Raw genomic sequence first — 14,206 nt, 5'->3', positions numbered from 1 at the left:
TTAAGCTTCTCCATTTATTCAACTTTAAACACTTAAATGCACCAAAGAGCATCTGCATGTACATGGGACACAGGCTGAAAAAAGAAGGCCTATCTCTCCTAGGCCAAGTTGTTTCAGCACGATCACAAAAATCAATATCACTCCAAGTATAACCAGAACGAAGCAAACAAAAAGGTTTCAGAGATGATAAATGAACTTTAAAAATTAAAATGAAACAACATAAAGTCTCAATTCCTGAAGACCAATGAATTATTAAAAAAAACATGAATCAGCTGTAAAAGCAGTAATAAAATAATCCTATTTCTGTGAGGGAAATTACTTTAAGGTCCCCAGGATAAACAATGAGCTGAGACTCACTAAAAAACCTTAGAACCAGAGATTTCAAACATCTGTCTTTTGTGCCTTTATCCTGCCCAACTTATTCCCAAAAAGGAACCACAATCAGATTCCTACCAATGTAAGACTCTTTAAGATATGTCATTTGTCATGTTGGTTTCTGCAGAAGCTGCATCTTACGAAGTAGTCTTTAAAAATAAAAATGAGAAAACCAAAGAGTACAATTAGAAGCCTTCCCACTGTAACTTTGTTTTGATTTGCTCTCTAAAGATTTAAGGAAAAAAAAAAATCATTAGTCTCAGATTCCTGATTTAATATGACCTCACTCCATGGCTAACGTGGCCAAGAGTAGATGCTTCTGTACAATTAAAACAGAAGCACTTTATCAGCAGGACTTTACGGCTCTGGTTCCACTGTATTTACTATAAAGTACACTAACGATGGTGGAGGTTGAAGAAAGAGGTGAAAACAACTGTCACAAGGTAACATGACAGACAGCAGGACCCTAGGTAGACTTTAAGGAACCAATTCTATTCTGGCAGGGGAAACCCACATAATTAACCAATTCTATTCTGGCAAGGGAAACCCACATAATTAAGTTTCACACTTACAAAATTTTATCACTCTGAATTCAGGAATAAGAGGCATTTGGTTCTAGATATAATTCCATCTGTAGACACTAACTTTAAATTTAAAGAAAAACACTCAGTGAATTAATATTATAAGTTGGGGTTTCTTAAGTGATTCCTAAATCCACCTACTATTTTTTTTGCATTGATACAATTAATAGCTGTGATAGGAGGTCTACCATAGCCCTGGCTCAGACGTGGTCTTTAGTTTCAGAAAGTCCATCGGTCATGTAGCTGGCTGTCACTGCTAAATCTGTTGCTTGCAGAAGCCCCGGATCTCTGTGTTTGCTGAGTAGAGTCCTCACCATTTAAGCTCTTCCTACATACAGGACATGCGTCATGCTGAAACAGAAAGATATAAGTCCACGTGAACATGCCTGACCTGAGAAGCTGGAAGAACCAACTAAACACTTAAGAAACCCTGACAGTTAGCAGGTAGATAAACAAAAAGGGCATGCATTCTCACAGAGTACCCGCTGGGCTTCAAGTGTAACCCCAGGACATCTCCCAAATAGAACTTTTAACAGAACTGACAAAGAATTCAAGGCAGCAACTTAACAATAGCTAACACATACTATCAAACAGAACTAACTAGAAACAATGACCTGAGATGGTCTAGAGCAGGGGTCAGCAAACTTGCTCTGTTAAAGAAAAAATAGTAAATATTTCAGACTCTGCAGGCCATACCGCCAATGTTGCAACTACTTAACTCTGCTAAGGGAGCACAAAAGTAGCCATAGACCATATGTAAACAAATGAGCATAGCTGTGTTCCAATGAAACTTCATTTACAAAAATAGGTGCCAGTCCACAGAGACCTATAGGCTGTAGTTTGCTAACCCCTGGTCAGAGAAGTTCTGAACAGATTAATAATCTAAAACACAGTAATGTTGCTACTAGGAGTTAGCCAGAAACTAAAATCTGATTTGCTTGGCTCTCCACTAACTGTTAATTATGCCCTTACTGATCCCCCCAAGACATGACTGCCACAGGGCCCCATCACAGATGAGAGCTGTCTGTACTTACGAGTTCTAACCACGGCACAATACAACTGCTGTGAAAGTAGTGGTTGCAGGGTAACTGCCGGACTTCCTCCTCGACTGTGTAATCCTCTTTGCATACTGGACACTCTAAGCCCTTATCTGTTAGAGGAGGAAATGCTTTTAAAATAAGCAAAAAGAAGGGAAAAAACCTAGCCTAATGTCTTTACCACCCAAAGGGATACAAAGAAAACACAAAGTGCATCTAGGGTGGAGGCAGAGAAGCAGTAGAATTTTACTTCAAAAGGGGGACAGAGGTGGTAATAGCCAGGGATATGAAAAGGACTGATGAATGGGCCCATTCCAATAAGGTCCAGACAGCAACTCTACGAGGTCTATTTTTCAACATAAAGAGTTGGAAGAACCGGGGCTTAGATTATCTGTTAAGTAAAACAGGAAAAACATCTTCTCAAATGTGTGAAAGCCTTCTGGCAGTTTCTACTTAGGAAACACTGGCAATCTGTCCACCACAACCAAAGGACTCATCTTGACAACCTTAGCAGTTCTCATTCAGTGCGTCAAGCCACTTTCACTCTACTACTTTCGACATTACACATCCTATTTCATCATGGTTACCCTAAAGCCTTTTTAACAAGTTGTTTATTACAAGTTGTACCAAGAGGTGCTGCTACAGAACTGCAAGGCCCAAGGGTAAATCAGGCTCCAAGTCCAGAGACCGGAAACTTTCTTCTGAGAGATAATGGCTACAAACTGAACTAGGATTACCAAGCTGCAAATTCCAACTTTCCCAAGTTTGGCTAATAACACCAGCTAGTCTATCTCTCCGGAGAAGGCAATGGCACCCCACTCCAGTACTCTTGCCTGGAAAATCCCATGGACAGAGGAGCCTGGTAGGCTGCAATCCATGGGGTCGCTAAGAGTCGGACACGACTGAGCGATTTCACTTTCACTTTTCACTTTCATGCATTGGAGAAAGAAATGGCAACCCACTCCAGTGTTCTTGCCTGGAGAATCCCAGGGACGGGGGAGCCTGGTGGGCTGCCGTCTATGGGGTCACACAGGGTCGGACACGACTGCCGCGACTTAGCAGCAGCAGTAGCAGCAGTCTATCTCTCCAGCAGCCGGGGTATGTATGCTACATGCTCCACAATATTCACAGCATTTGGAGTAAAATACCACTTAAAAGATTCACTCTCTCCTCTCTACTCCCACGATGTCTGCCCTAATTTCAGCTTTTACTTCTCATGCCTGCTGCTGCTGGCTGCTAAGACGCTCCAGTCGTGTCCGACTCTGTGCGATCCCATAGACGGCAGCCCACCAGGCTCCCCCGTCCATGGAATTCTCCAGGCAAGAACACTAGAGTGGACTGCCATTTCCTTCTCCAAGGCATGAAAGTGAAAATCAAAGTGAAGTCGCTCAGTCGTGTCTGACTCTTCGCAACCCCATGGACTGCAGCCCACCAGGCTCCCCCATCCATGGAATTCTCTAGGCAAGAACACTAAGAGTGGGTTGCCATTTCCTTCTCATGCCTAGTTTACTGCAATAGCCTCTTAGGTAACAACCCTGACTCCAGGCCTGCCAAATACATCCTATACTTTGCTACCAGTTGGTTTTCCCTAATACCAGCTCCACAGCAATTCCCAGCTCATCTTTTCTTGGATTCTCAGTTGGGATCCCCAAAAGCAACAGATTCAAAATTAAAAACATCACATCACCTCCTTATCCAAACCAGGGCCTGCTCATAAGTCTTCCATTCCCTGATGATGTCAGCACCACCTCTGTAGTTACAGAGTTGCAAAACCTTAGAATCATCTTTCCCTCTTTCCCCTCCTTATCTTATGCAATGATGAAAGCCTTTCTTCAAAAAGTGTCTGAGTCCACCCTTTCCTTTGCAGCATTGCCATCACCTGAACCCCACCAGAATGCTGCAAGAGCCCATTAAGAATATTTCTGCTCCTTCCCTCTTCCAATCTATTGTAGATACTATCCTCCAAACTAATCTTCCCTAAAGATCACTCAGATTTCCTCATTCCTCCAGTTAGGGACCTACAGAATTTACCTACTACCTAAAACATCCAGCCCTAACTCCTCTGCCAGTTTCAGGGTCCTCTGCAACAAGGACCTATCCAGTCATACCTATCCAATTATACCTCCAATTCAAACATACCTCCCATCACTCCACAAATTAGATTCTATTTCAGATCTAATAAGGTTATACTCCTTATACCTAATGCAGACTCCACATTCATACTGACATTCTTCATTGGTTCATACTTTGCCATAAACAGAAAAATGTCTCTAAGATGGCCCATCCTGTCTTTTAAAATCTTCTGACTCTCTAAAGTAGAATTCATGGGGAAAGAAACTCCAAGTCCAAACTAATGTCCCTCAATACTAATTTTTTTTCATGCTTATAAATAAAATAATATCTATGTCTAATGTACCTAAATATAGGGTAGATGTGAAACAAATTCCTAGCCTCCTATTTTTTCTCTTCCTTTTCCCCTAGAGTATCATTTGCTCAAGTACTTTTTATAATAATGTCTAATCATTTGGTGAGTTTTGCTTCCTCTAGTAAGTTCTTCAAGAAATCAAGTTTTATATACCTTTGCACTTCTTTATTTCCTGCATGGCAGCTAGAAAAATAGCATGGTAATTGCTCAGGAATTAGCTGGTGACTAACCCTAATGAAGGGATAGGTACCTTTTATATCTGGCACACAGGTAGGAACTTTAGGAGTCCTACAGTTTCATGGAAGATTTTTAATATAGTACATGGCTCAGACTCTGAACAGAGATAATAAAACGACAACACACATATGAAAATGAACCTACCAACTTGTTCCTGAGTTACTGTCACTGTTGGAAGAGATGTGATCTTTTCCTTGTCAGCTGGGGGAGGCCCTGTATTTTCCAGTTGTCCTAAAAGCTACAAAAAAAAAAAAAAAAAAGGCAAAGAAGAAGTGGCAGACATCGAACTATCCCTAGGAGGGAGCTGCTCCATCTGAGAACAGTGCAGACATTAGAAATGTTAGTTGCTTTTGCTTCCACAAGGCTCTGAGAGGCTTGGGTTTGCCCTTTCCTGCTGCCAGAATAATTGCTTTACAATTTCAGAGTGACATTAGTATAAGCCTACAGACAGATCCATCATTGCAAGGCTCACCTCTGGGCATAAAGCAACTTTGGAGGCAGCAAAAGGGTTGTGATGTCACAAATAAAGCTACACCTTAACAGAAAGTGATACTTAACCAGTTCAAAAACTTCATTTTGCTGAAAGAAAGAAAAAGGTGAGAGTATGGAAAGTAGCATAAGGTAAGCCAAGAAATAAGTAAATTACTGCCTACAAGAAGACCTGGATATAAATGACATGCCTTCTAGTCTCAGCAATCCACAAGGGAAATGAAAAACCAATTAAATTAAAATAAACAGAAACAAGTGGAAGCAATTATACATGGCATGGGAATACCTTTTTCTCTGCTTCCTTCCCCTACTTTGCTCCATCTAGCAGAAATCCCTGCTTCAACATGTGAGGAGACCTTTCTTTTTTGTGAAGTACTTGTCAATAGAATCCTCATAGGAATGAACAAGAGGCCAAAACAGAAAATACTGTTTGTTACAGAAGTTTTTTCCTTTGGAGTTGAAGCTATCTTCTAGAAAGTCCCTAGGACCAAGAAAGTACATGGATGCTAAGCTAAACCCATAAACCATTTATCTCTTTAGTAAAACAGAAACCCACAAGCTCAAAATATTAGGGAAAGCAGAGTGACTGCCATTTCAGAAAGTAGCAGAAGGAAAGCAGGAAGCCTGTGGAACCATGAGACACACTGAACAGACACCCTCAAAAGGCAGCTCCTCACCTGGGTTACAATGGCATCAAGCCCTGTCTGACCCCAGGCATAGTCCCCAGGGTTGGAGTGCAGCATCCCGCTCCTATACATGAGATGAGACAGACAGCATTAGATGGAGTGACCAGGCTCCGCCTTACACCACAGAAAAAGTTGGCAGAGGAATCCTGCTCTCTCTCAGAGCTGGCAAGTCACTAGTTCTCTAGAACCAAGTGGCAAAGAATTTCTCAGTGATTTCAAGGTCAAACAGATTATCCAGAGGCAGTCTCTCATTCTCCAGGAATTTCTGCTTAACTGTATGGAACATAAAATGTGAAGCTACCTAAAATACCACCTGACAAACCAGAGCAAAAAGAGTGACTCATTGCCTGTTGGTTAAAAGTTTGTCTCCTCTGTGCCCATTTAAATTAAACATAGATGGAACTGCTTTTTAAGGAGATTTTTCCCTTCCTGAGTGGCCAAAATTGACAGCAAAGTTCCCTCATTCTAAGGGGCAGCCTGTGGCCTTACACAATGAGCAGCTTTCAAGTAGAGAAGCAGCCATAGCAGTGTCTCTGAATCACAACTTAGAGCAGTTACAAAAGGAATTTGGCAGCACCTCTTTCTGGAGCTGTTGGTGTACCACCCTGCATGACAGATATCCAGACTCTGGCTGGAACATGCTTAAAGAAACTAGAGGCTGGAAAACAGGGTAACTGTGTGGAAGGACCAAGGTCCCTCTGAGCAAAGAAGCCTTCTGGGGTAGAGTCAGAAATGGCAAATAATTGTCCAGACAAGAAGACATTACATCTTTAACCTGTACAGTAAGTGACTGTCACTCTGTTACTGAATTTAAGCCTTTTGTTTCTTCTGAAAAAACCTTCTTACTTTGAGAAAAGGAAGTGAAGCAATGTTTTCAATTTCAGAAATTCTTAAGGAATAAAGTCTTCCCATATAATCTCCAAGAGAAACTCACAAATCAGACACCAAACTTGGTAAGGACCACCTCACTCCCTACCTCAGCACGACCCTCAGACCTGAGTATGAATGGAATCAGACACCCTGCAGGACCAGGATGGCCCTCATCAGCCTGAATTATACAAAAATAAGTTCTGATTAAGTTTGGGCTCAGCAGACAACAGCAGTCTTGAACAGCCTGCCAATCACACCTATACACTCACCTGTGCAGCTCCTTTTCTCTCATTATGGCACAGATACTACAGTACTAGAAATTATGCTACTCCAGGAGAGTGAGAAGGCAATTAGTTACTTACCAAGAAAATGGGGATCCAGGAATGAATCCTGCAATGATCTGTTGTAGTACTCTGTTGAAGAAAAAAAATTAGGTAAGACAACAGACTCATGAAAGTACTCTATAGATGTCCATGGCTGACTCATCACCAACCCCTTCCCTGTAACACAATGGCTTTTCACTGTATACAATAGCACCAGAAATCAGTCTGCTATCTGGTAGACTGCTACTTTGCTATTATGGCTGTCTTCCTGAGCTATGCTGCCTTATATAATAATAGATTTTTATGAATTAAGCAGGAAAGGACTCTGACTGTATGGTTAGTGTTCAAACTATGATTCCTGGATCCTTGGAAGCAACATGAGAGGCTTAAAGAGATGCTAGGCCAGTGGGATTCTGGACCCACCTCCCTGCAACAAGAGTAGTTCCATTTTTATGTGCTATATACATTGTGCAAAATACTATTTAAAGGTACGGCATCCCACCCATCCCTTTATTTGGCTGTGCTGGGTTGTCTTTGCTGCTCGGGCTGTTTTCTAGTTGTGGTGCTGTGTCTAGAGGTTTTTCATTCTTGTGGCTTCTCTCATTGCACAGCACAGGCTCTAGGACATGTGGGCTTCAGCAGTTGCAGCTCCAGGGCTCTAGAGCACAGGCTCAATAGTTGTGACATACGGGCTTGTTCCTCCATGGCATGTGGGATCTTCCCAAACCAGGGATTGAACCCTTATCTCCTGCATTGGCAGGCAGATTCTTTACCACTGAGCCACCAGGGAAGCCCTAAAGAGCCCTTTTAAAAAAAATTCCATGATAGCTAACTAAGACGTTCACAAGTTATTTTATACTCCTCTTTTGGGTATAGGTTGGACTTACTGACTTCTTTTTTTTGATGTACAACTGACATATAACATTGTATTTTTTTTTCAGGTACAACATGATTTGATGTTTGTATATATCGCAAATGATCATAATAAAACTAGTTCACATTCATTACCATACATAGTTATAAAATTTTACTTTCTTATGATCTACTCTCTTAGCAACTTTCAAATACACAATACAGCATTAAAATAACACTGTAATGTAATTAACAGTAATGAACTATAATCTATCTCATTGTGAGTCTCATTTACATTTCCCTGATAATACAGTCATTGTGCTATACATTATATCCCCAATATTTATTTTATAGCTGGAAATTTGTATCTTTTGACCCCCTTCACTGATTTTACTTATCCCCCAACCCCTCCTATGGCAACCCACCAATCTGTTCTCTTTTATCTATGAACCTGGATACTGAATTCTCTCTTTTTTTTTTTTAAGATTCCACATATAAGATTATATAGTATTTGTCTTTCTCTCTCTGATTTATTTCACTTAGCATGTCCTCAGGGTCCATTCATGTTGTTGCAAATGGCAAGATGTCAGTCTATTTTAGAGCTGAATAACATTCCTCTGTATATGTGTACCACCATTTCTTTATCCATTCGTCCATCAGTGGACCCTAAGGTTGTTTCTATGTCTTGGCTATGGTAAACAATGCTGCAACGATCATGGGATGCATGTATCTTTTCAAATTTGTGCTTCTGTTTTCTTCAGATGAATATCCAGAAGAGGAATTGCTGGATCATGGGGTCGCAAAGAGTCGGACATGACTGAGTGACTGATCTGATCTGAAGGTAGTTTTATTTTTTTTTTTTTTGAGGAACCTCCATATTGTTTTCCACATTGGCTATACCAATTTACATTCCCAATAATAGTGTAGAGGGGGCTCATTCCCTTTTCTTGACACCCTCATCAACACTTGTTATTTCTTATCTTTTTGATTATAGCCATTCTAACGGGTGTGAGGTGATAGCTGACTGTGGCTTTGATGTGTATTTCTCTGATGGTTAGTGACGGCAGAGCATCTTTTCACGTGCCTGTTGGCCACCTATATGTCTTCTTCAGAAAAATGTCTATTCAAGTCCTCTGCATGTTTTTTAATTCAGTGTTTGTTTTTATTGTTGTTGAGTTGCATGAGTTCTTTGTATTATTTTGGATATTAGTCTCCTGTTGGATATATCATTTGCAAATACTTTCTCCAGTTCAGTTGGTTTCCTTTTCATTCTGTTGCTTTCCTTAGCCATGCAGAAGCTTTTCATAGTCTGATGTAGTTCCACCTGTTTATTTTTGTTTTTATTGCCTCTGCTTTTGGAGTCACCCAAAAAAATCATCACCAAGACTGATGTCAAGGAGTTTCCTGCCTGTTTTCTTATTGGCATTTTACAGTTTCAGGTCATATGTACCGGTCTTTAATCCATTTTGAGTTAATTTTTGTATGGTATAAGACACTGATCCAATTTCATTCTTTTCCTTGTGGCTATCCAGTTTTCCCAACACCACTTATTAAACAGACTTTTCTTTCTCCACTGTATATTCTTGGCTCCTCTGTCATAAACTAATAGACCATATATGCATAGATTTATTTCTGGCCCTCTGTTACCTTGATTTAGATGTCTATTTTCATGCCAATACCATACTGTGACTTACTTCTTTTTTTAATTATTAAAAATTAAATTTATTTCATTACCAAAGTTAAGGGAGTCAAATAAGACACAAAGACTTAAACAGATTCTTGCAAAAGATTCTTGTCTTATCCAACCCCCTGTTCCTGCTCCCGGGAAGGAATCACTTTCTGTGGTTGCTTCTGGCATTCTTAAATATTCATATTCCTAAGTACTATCATGATTCATTTGTCTCTTTATCAATCAGTTGTAGTCATTCACTTATTGATTTACTGATTTCCTCTTAGAATAGATGAGCATTTAGTTCTATGAGCTAATTACTCCAATCTCATCCTGTCCTCCAGCTACTCCGCTTTCCTGTTCCAGACAGAGTCTGGTCAGTGATTCTGGCTATATCAGTATCAGTTGTGACTTACATCTTAACAATAGAATACGGTAGGATAACTGTGACTTCCGAAAGTGGAAGTGGAAGTGAAGTCGCTCAGTCGTGTCCAACTCTGTGACCCCATGGACTGTAGCCTACCAGGCTCCTCCATCCATGCGATTTTCCAGGCAAGAATACTGAAGTGGGGTGCCATTTCCTTTTCCAAGGATAGGTCATAAAAGGCATTGTGGCTTCTTCCTCGCACCCTCTCATGGATTACTTTCTCTGGGAAAGTGCCATATCAAGCAATCCTGTGGAAATGCCCACATGATAAAGAACTAAGGCTTCCTGGCAATACCTAGAACAAACTTGCCAAAATCTGAGTAATTCCCAATTGATTCTTCAGATAACTATAGCAACGGCCAATGAACCGACTGTAAGCTCATGAGATCCTGGGCCAGAACCACCCAGCTAAGCTGCTCTCAAATTCCTGACCCACTGAACCTATGAGATAATAAATGTTTGTTGTTTAAGCCTCTAAGCTCTGGGGTAATTGTTATACAGCAATAGATACCTAATACAGATTTTGATACCCAGAAGTGAGTGCATGCATGCTAAGTTGTGTCCGACTCTGAAATCCCATGGACTGTAGCCTGCCAGGCTCCTCTGCTCATGGAGTTTTCCAGGCAAGAATACTGCAAGAGGATTGCCATTTCCTACTCCAGGGGATCTACCAGACCCAGGGGTCAAACATGTCTCTTGTGTCTCTTGCACTGGCAGGTGGATTCCTTACCACTGGGCCACCTGGGAAGCTTGCTGTGAAAAAAAAAAAAAAAAAAAAAACACCTAAAACGTGGGAATAGCTCTGGAATACAGCAGAGGGCAGAGCTGGAAGGATTTTGAGGAGAGTGAGTAAAAGTTTGAAAAGCCTTGAAGAAATAGTAGACGCATGATGGCTTCTGAGGAAGAGTGAGTACTTAAGGGAAAGTGAGGAAAACAGGAGGGAAAGAGATCCTTGTTATGTAGTGGCAAAAGCCTGCCATCATATGGGAAATAGAAGTTATGGCTCATGAACGGGATGATAATCTAGCTAATAAGATTTCCAGACAGGAATGTTGAAGGTCCCTTTTGGTTTCATCTTGATGCATTAAAATGCAAAAGAAGAGGAATACATTTAAGGAAGAATACTTAAAAAGGAGTTAAGATTGGATCATTCTGAAAATTCCCAGACTCTCCAGATGGCAAATGATACTAAAATTAAGAAATGGCTTTTAAAAAAAAGAAAGAAAGAAATGGTTTTCAAGCAAAGATCAAATCATGGGCATTGCCAGAAGAAAACAGTTAAAGAAGCCAAGAGTGTGGCTATAAAAATTCTTTGGGAAGACCTCAGAAAGATAGTGCCTAGAGAACTATTCAATTAAACAACTGTGGATGTCCTATTATTAATAGTTTCCTGGGGCTGCCATAACATATTCCCACAAACTGGGTAGCTAAAACAACAGGAGTTTGTTCTCTCATAATTTTGGAAGTCAGAAATCTGAAATCAAGATGCTGTTAGGGGCTTCCCTGGTGACTCAGTGGTAAAGAATCCACCTGTCAATGCAGGAGACATAACAGACGTGGGTTTGATCCTTGGGTTGGAAAGACTCCCCTGGAGGAGGGCACGGCAACCCAGTATTCTTGCCTAGAGAATTCCAAGGACAGAAGAGCCTGGCAGGCTACAATCCATAGGGTTGCAAAGAGTCAGACATAACTGAAGCATCTGAGCACACACACACATAAAAGACCTTATTTCCAAATAAGATCATATTCACAGCTAAGTTAGGAAGTTAGGACTTGAACATTGGTGGAGTATACAGGTCTACCCACAACAAGTATTGTCCTTCAGCAATCCCAGCAGAAGTTCACGGTAAAAAAGAGTATCTAAAAAAGACTTGTGAGCGTAGCTCTTGTTAACGGCATGAACTTTACTAATACTCACAGGAGACTCAAAGTTTTCAAAAGAAACACTACCAGCTTAAATTGAAAAGTACAGAGGCAGTACAAAACGAAAAGAGATCTTTTAGGCCCTCAAAATTCTATTGGTAAGATGCACGCTAAGAAAACTATGGAGCTGCAAATTTGGACTACTTTTCACGGAAAACAATGACTCATTGGGTGGAATCAAGAGCCAGGAAGGAGGAAACAAGAGCCACAGAGAAGCATTCCTGGGCAGAAGTAGAATGAAGTCCTAATCAAGGACTGTCCAACATTTATCCAGACAAACATCAAAATTGCTATGAATCAGTAACTTCTGTGTGCCTTACATCTTCTCCCTTTCTAAACAGAAATCTCTATACCTGTTTATTATATGCTTCTCCCATCACTATATGTTGTATATGTGAGGGGTAAAAAACTTGTCTTTGTTTTCTAGATCTCCACATCAAAAGGAATTCTGTCTATATCCAAAGAGCCTCATCCATACTCAGACCTAAGTAAATGACACCTGGATTTCAAGTTAATGCTATAAAGGGACAAGACTTCTGGTGGGTCTTGGGAGGAGGTGAGTATATTTCTCACATGGGAGAAATTTCTGGCCAAAGATTAAATTGTGGTAGTTTTAAAAAAATATGTCCGGGGCTTCTCTGGCAGTCCAGTGGTTAAGACTCTGCTTGCACTGCAGGGAGCACAGATTTGGTCAGAAAACTAAGACCCCCACATGCCGTGCAGCATGGCCAAAAAATTAAGGAAAACAAATTTTTTTTTAATTTTGTAAATAAAAACATGTACACAAATTCTTTAATATTCTTCCTCATGAATGTGGACTAGACTTGGTGACTCACTTCTTACAGATAAAATATAGCTGAAGTGACAGTGTTTGTCTTTTAAGATCAGGATATAAAAGGCATTATGGTTTTCCCATCTTCCTTTTTCTCTCTTGAATCACTTACTCTAGGGGAAGCCAGCTGCCAAGTCATGAAGACACCAAAGAGTCCTATGGAGACGTCCACACAGTGAGGAATTGAGGCCTCCTGCCAACAGTAATGTTAGTTCACCCATCTTGAAGTGGATCTTACCAATCCCAGGTAAGTATTCAGATTACTGCTGCCACTGCAGACATTTTGATTACAACATCATGAAAAACTTTACCCAAAACACCTAGCTAATTTGCTCCCAAATTCCTGTCCCTCAGAAACTGTGAGATGATAAATGTCTGTTGTTAAAAGTTCCCTGATAGCTCAGTTGGTAAAGAATCCCCCTGCAATGCAGGAGACCCTGGTTTGATTCCTGGGTCAGGAAGATCCACTGGAGAAGGGATAGGCTACCCACTCCAATATTCTTGGGCTTCCTTTGTGGCTCAGCTGATGAAGAATCCACCCACAATGCGGAAGACCTGGGTTGGATCCCTGGGTTGGGAAGATCCCCTGGAAAAGGGAGAGGCTACCCACTCCAGTATTCTGGCCTGGAGAATTCTATGGATTTTATAGTCCATGGAGTTGCAGAGTCAGACACGACTGAGCAATAATTCTATCATAAATTGCTAAATTCTGGTATAATCTGTTTACCCAGCAACAAATGACTAGTATATCCTCGCTTGCTAGTAAAGGCATATCTCAGCAATATCACAGGTGTATGGTTCCAGACCACTGCAATGAAGCAAATGTTGCAATAAAATCACTCTTATGAATTTTTTGGTTTCCCAGTGCATATAAAAGTTACGTTTACACTTTATTGTTGTATACTAACTGTGTGATAACATTATGTCTAAAACAATGTACATACCTTAATTTTAAAATATTTTATTGTTTAAAAATGCTACCCATCATCTGAACCTTCAGCAAGTTAGTAGTAACACCAAAGACCACTGATCAAAGCTCACCACAGCAAATACAATAATGAAAAAGTTTAAAATATTATGAGAATTATGAAAATGTGACACAAAGACGTGAAGTGAGCAAATGCAGTTGAAAAAAATGGCACCGACAGATTTGTTGGATACAGGGTTGCCACAAACCTTCAATTCGTAAAAAACGCACTATCTGCTAAGAGCAATAAAGCAAAGTGTAATGAAAATTGGGAAGCTGTACAGTTGGCCTTCTGTACCCACAGGTTCTGCATCTGCAAACTACGAGGGGAGGGGGGAAACTCAAGAAAGCTCCAAAAAGCAAAACTTGAATTTGCAGTTCACCACCAACTATTTATATAGCATTTACATTGTTTAAAGTGTTGCTATTTACATAGCATTGTATTAATTGTTACAGTAACCTAAAGATGACTTAAAGTATACAGAAGGATGTTTGCAAATACTGTTTTATATC

At 40.4% G+C, this 14,206-nt stretch overlaps 1 protein-coding gene across 2 annotated transcripts in view; it reads right to left on the bottom strand.

Moving 5' to 3' along the window:
• The window catches only part of RNF115 (ring finger protein 115), a 68,175-nt gene continuing 53,969 nt past the window's right edge, over positions 1 to 14,206 (bottom strand). For both annotated transcript variants that reach the window (XM_006051120.3, XM_006051121.3), the window contains 5 exons: positions 7,063 to 7,113; positions 5,822 to 5,894; positions 4,800 to 4,893; positions 1,991 to 2,106; positions 1 to 1,307 (listed from right to left, as the gene is read on the bottom strand). In XM_006051120.3, the coding sequence (XP_006051182.1) occupies positions 1,176 to 1,307; positions 1,991 to 2,106; positions 4,800 to 4,893; positions 5,822 to 5,894; positions 7,063 to 7,113 (466 nt within the window). In that variant the 3' untranslated portion in view covers positions 1 to 1,175. The remainder of the gene's footprint in view (positions 1,308 to 1,990; positions 2,107 to 4,799; positions 4,894 to 5,821; positions 5,895 to 7,062; positions 7,114 to 14,206) is intronic.

Source organism: Bubalus bubalis, chromosome 6 (genome assembly GCF_019923935.1).
Source record: "Bubalus bubalis isolate 160015118507 breed Murrah chromosome 6, NDDB_SH_1, whole genome shotgun sequence".
In the NCBI taxonomy this organism is placed as follows: Eukaryota; Metazoa; Chordata; class Mammalia; order Artiodactyla; family Bovidae; genus Bubalus; species Bubalus bubalis.
The sequence above is the reverse complement of the archived record's forward strand: the minus strand, read 5'-3'. Positions and strand labels throughout refer to the sequence as shown.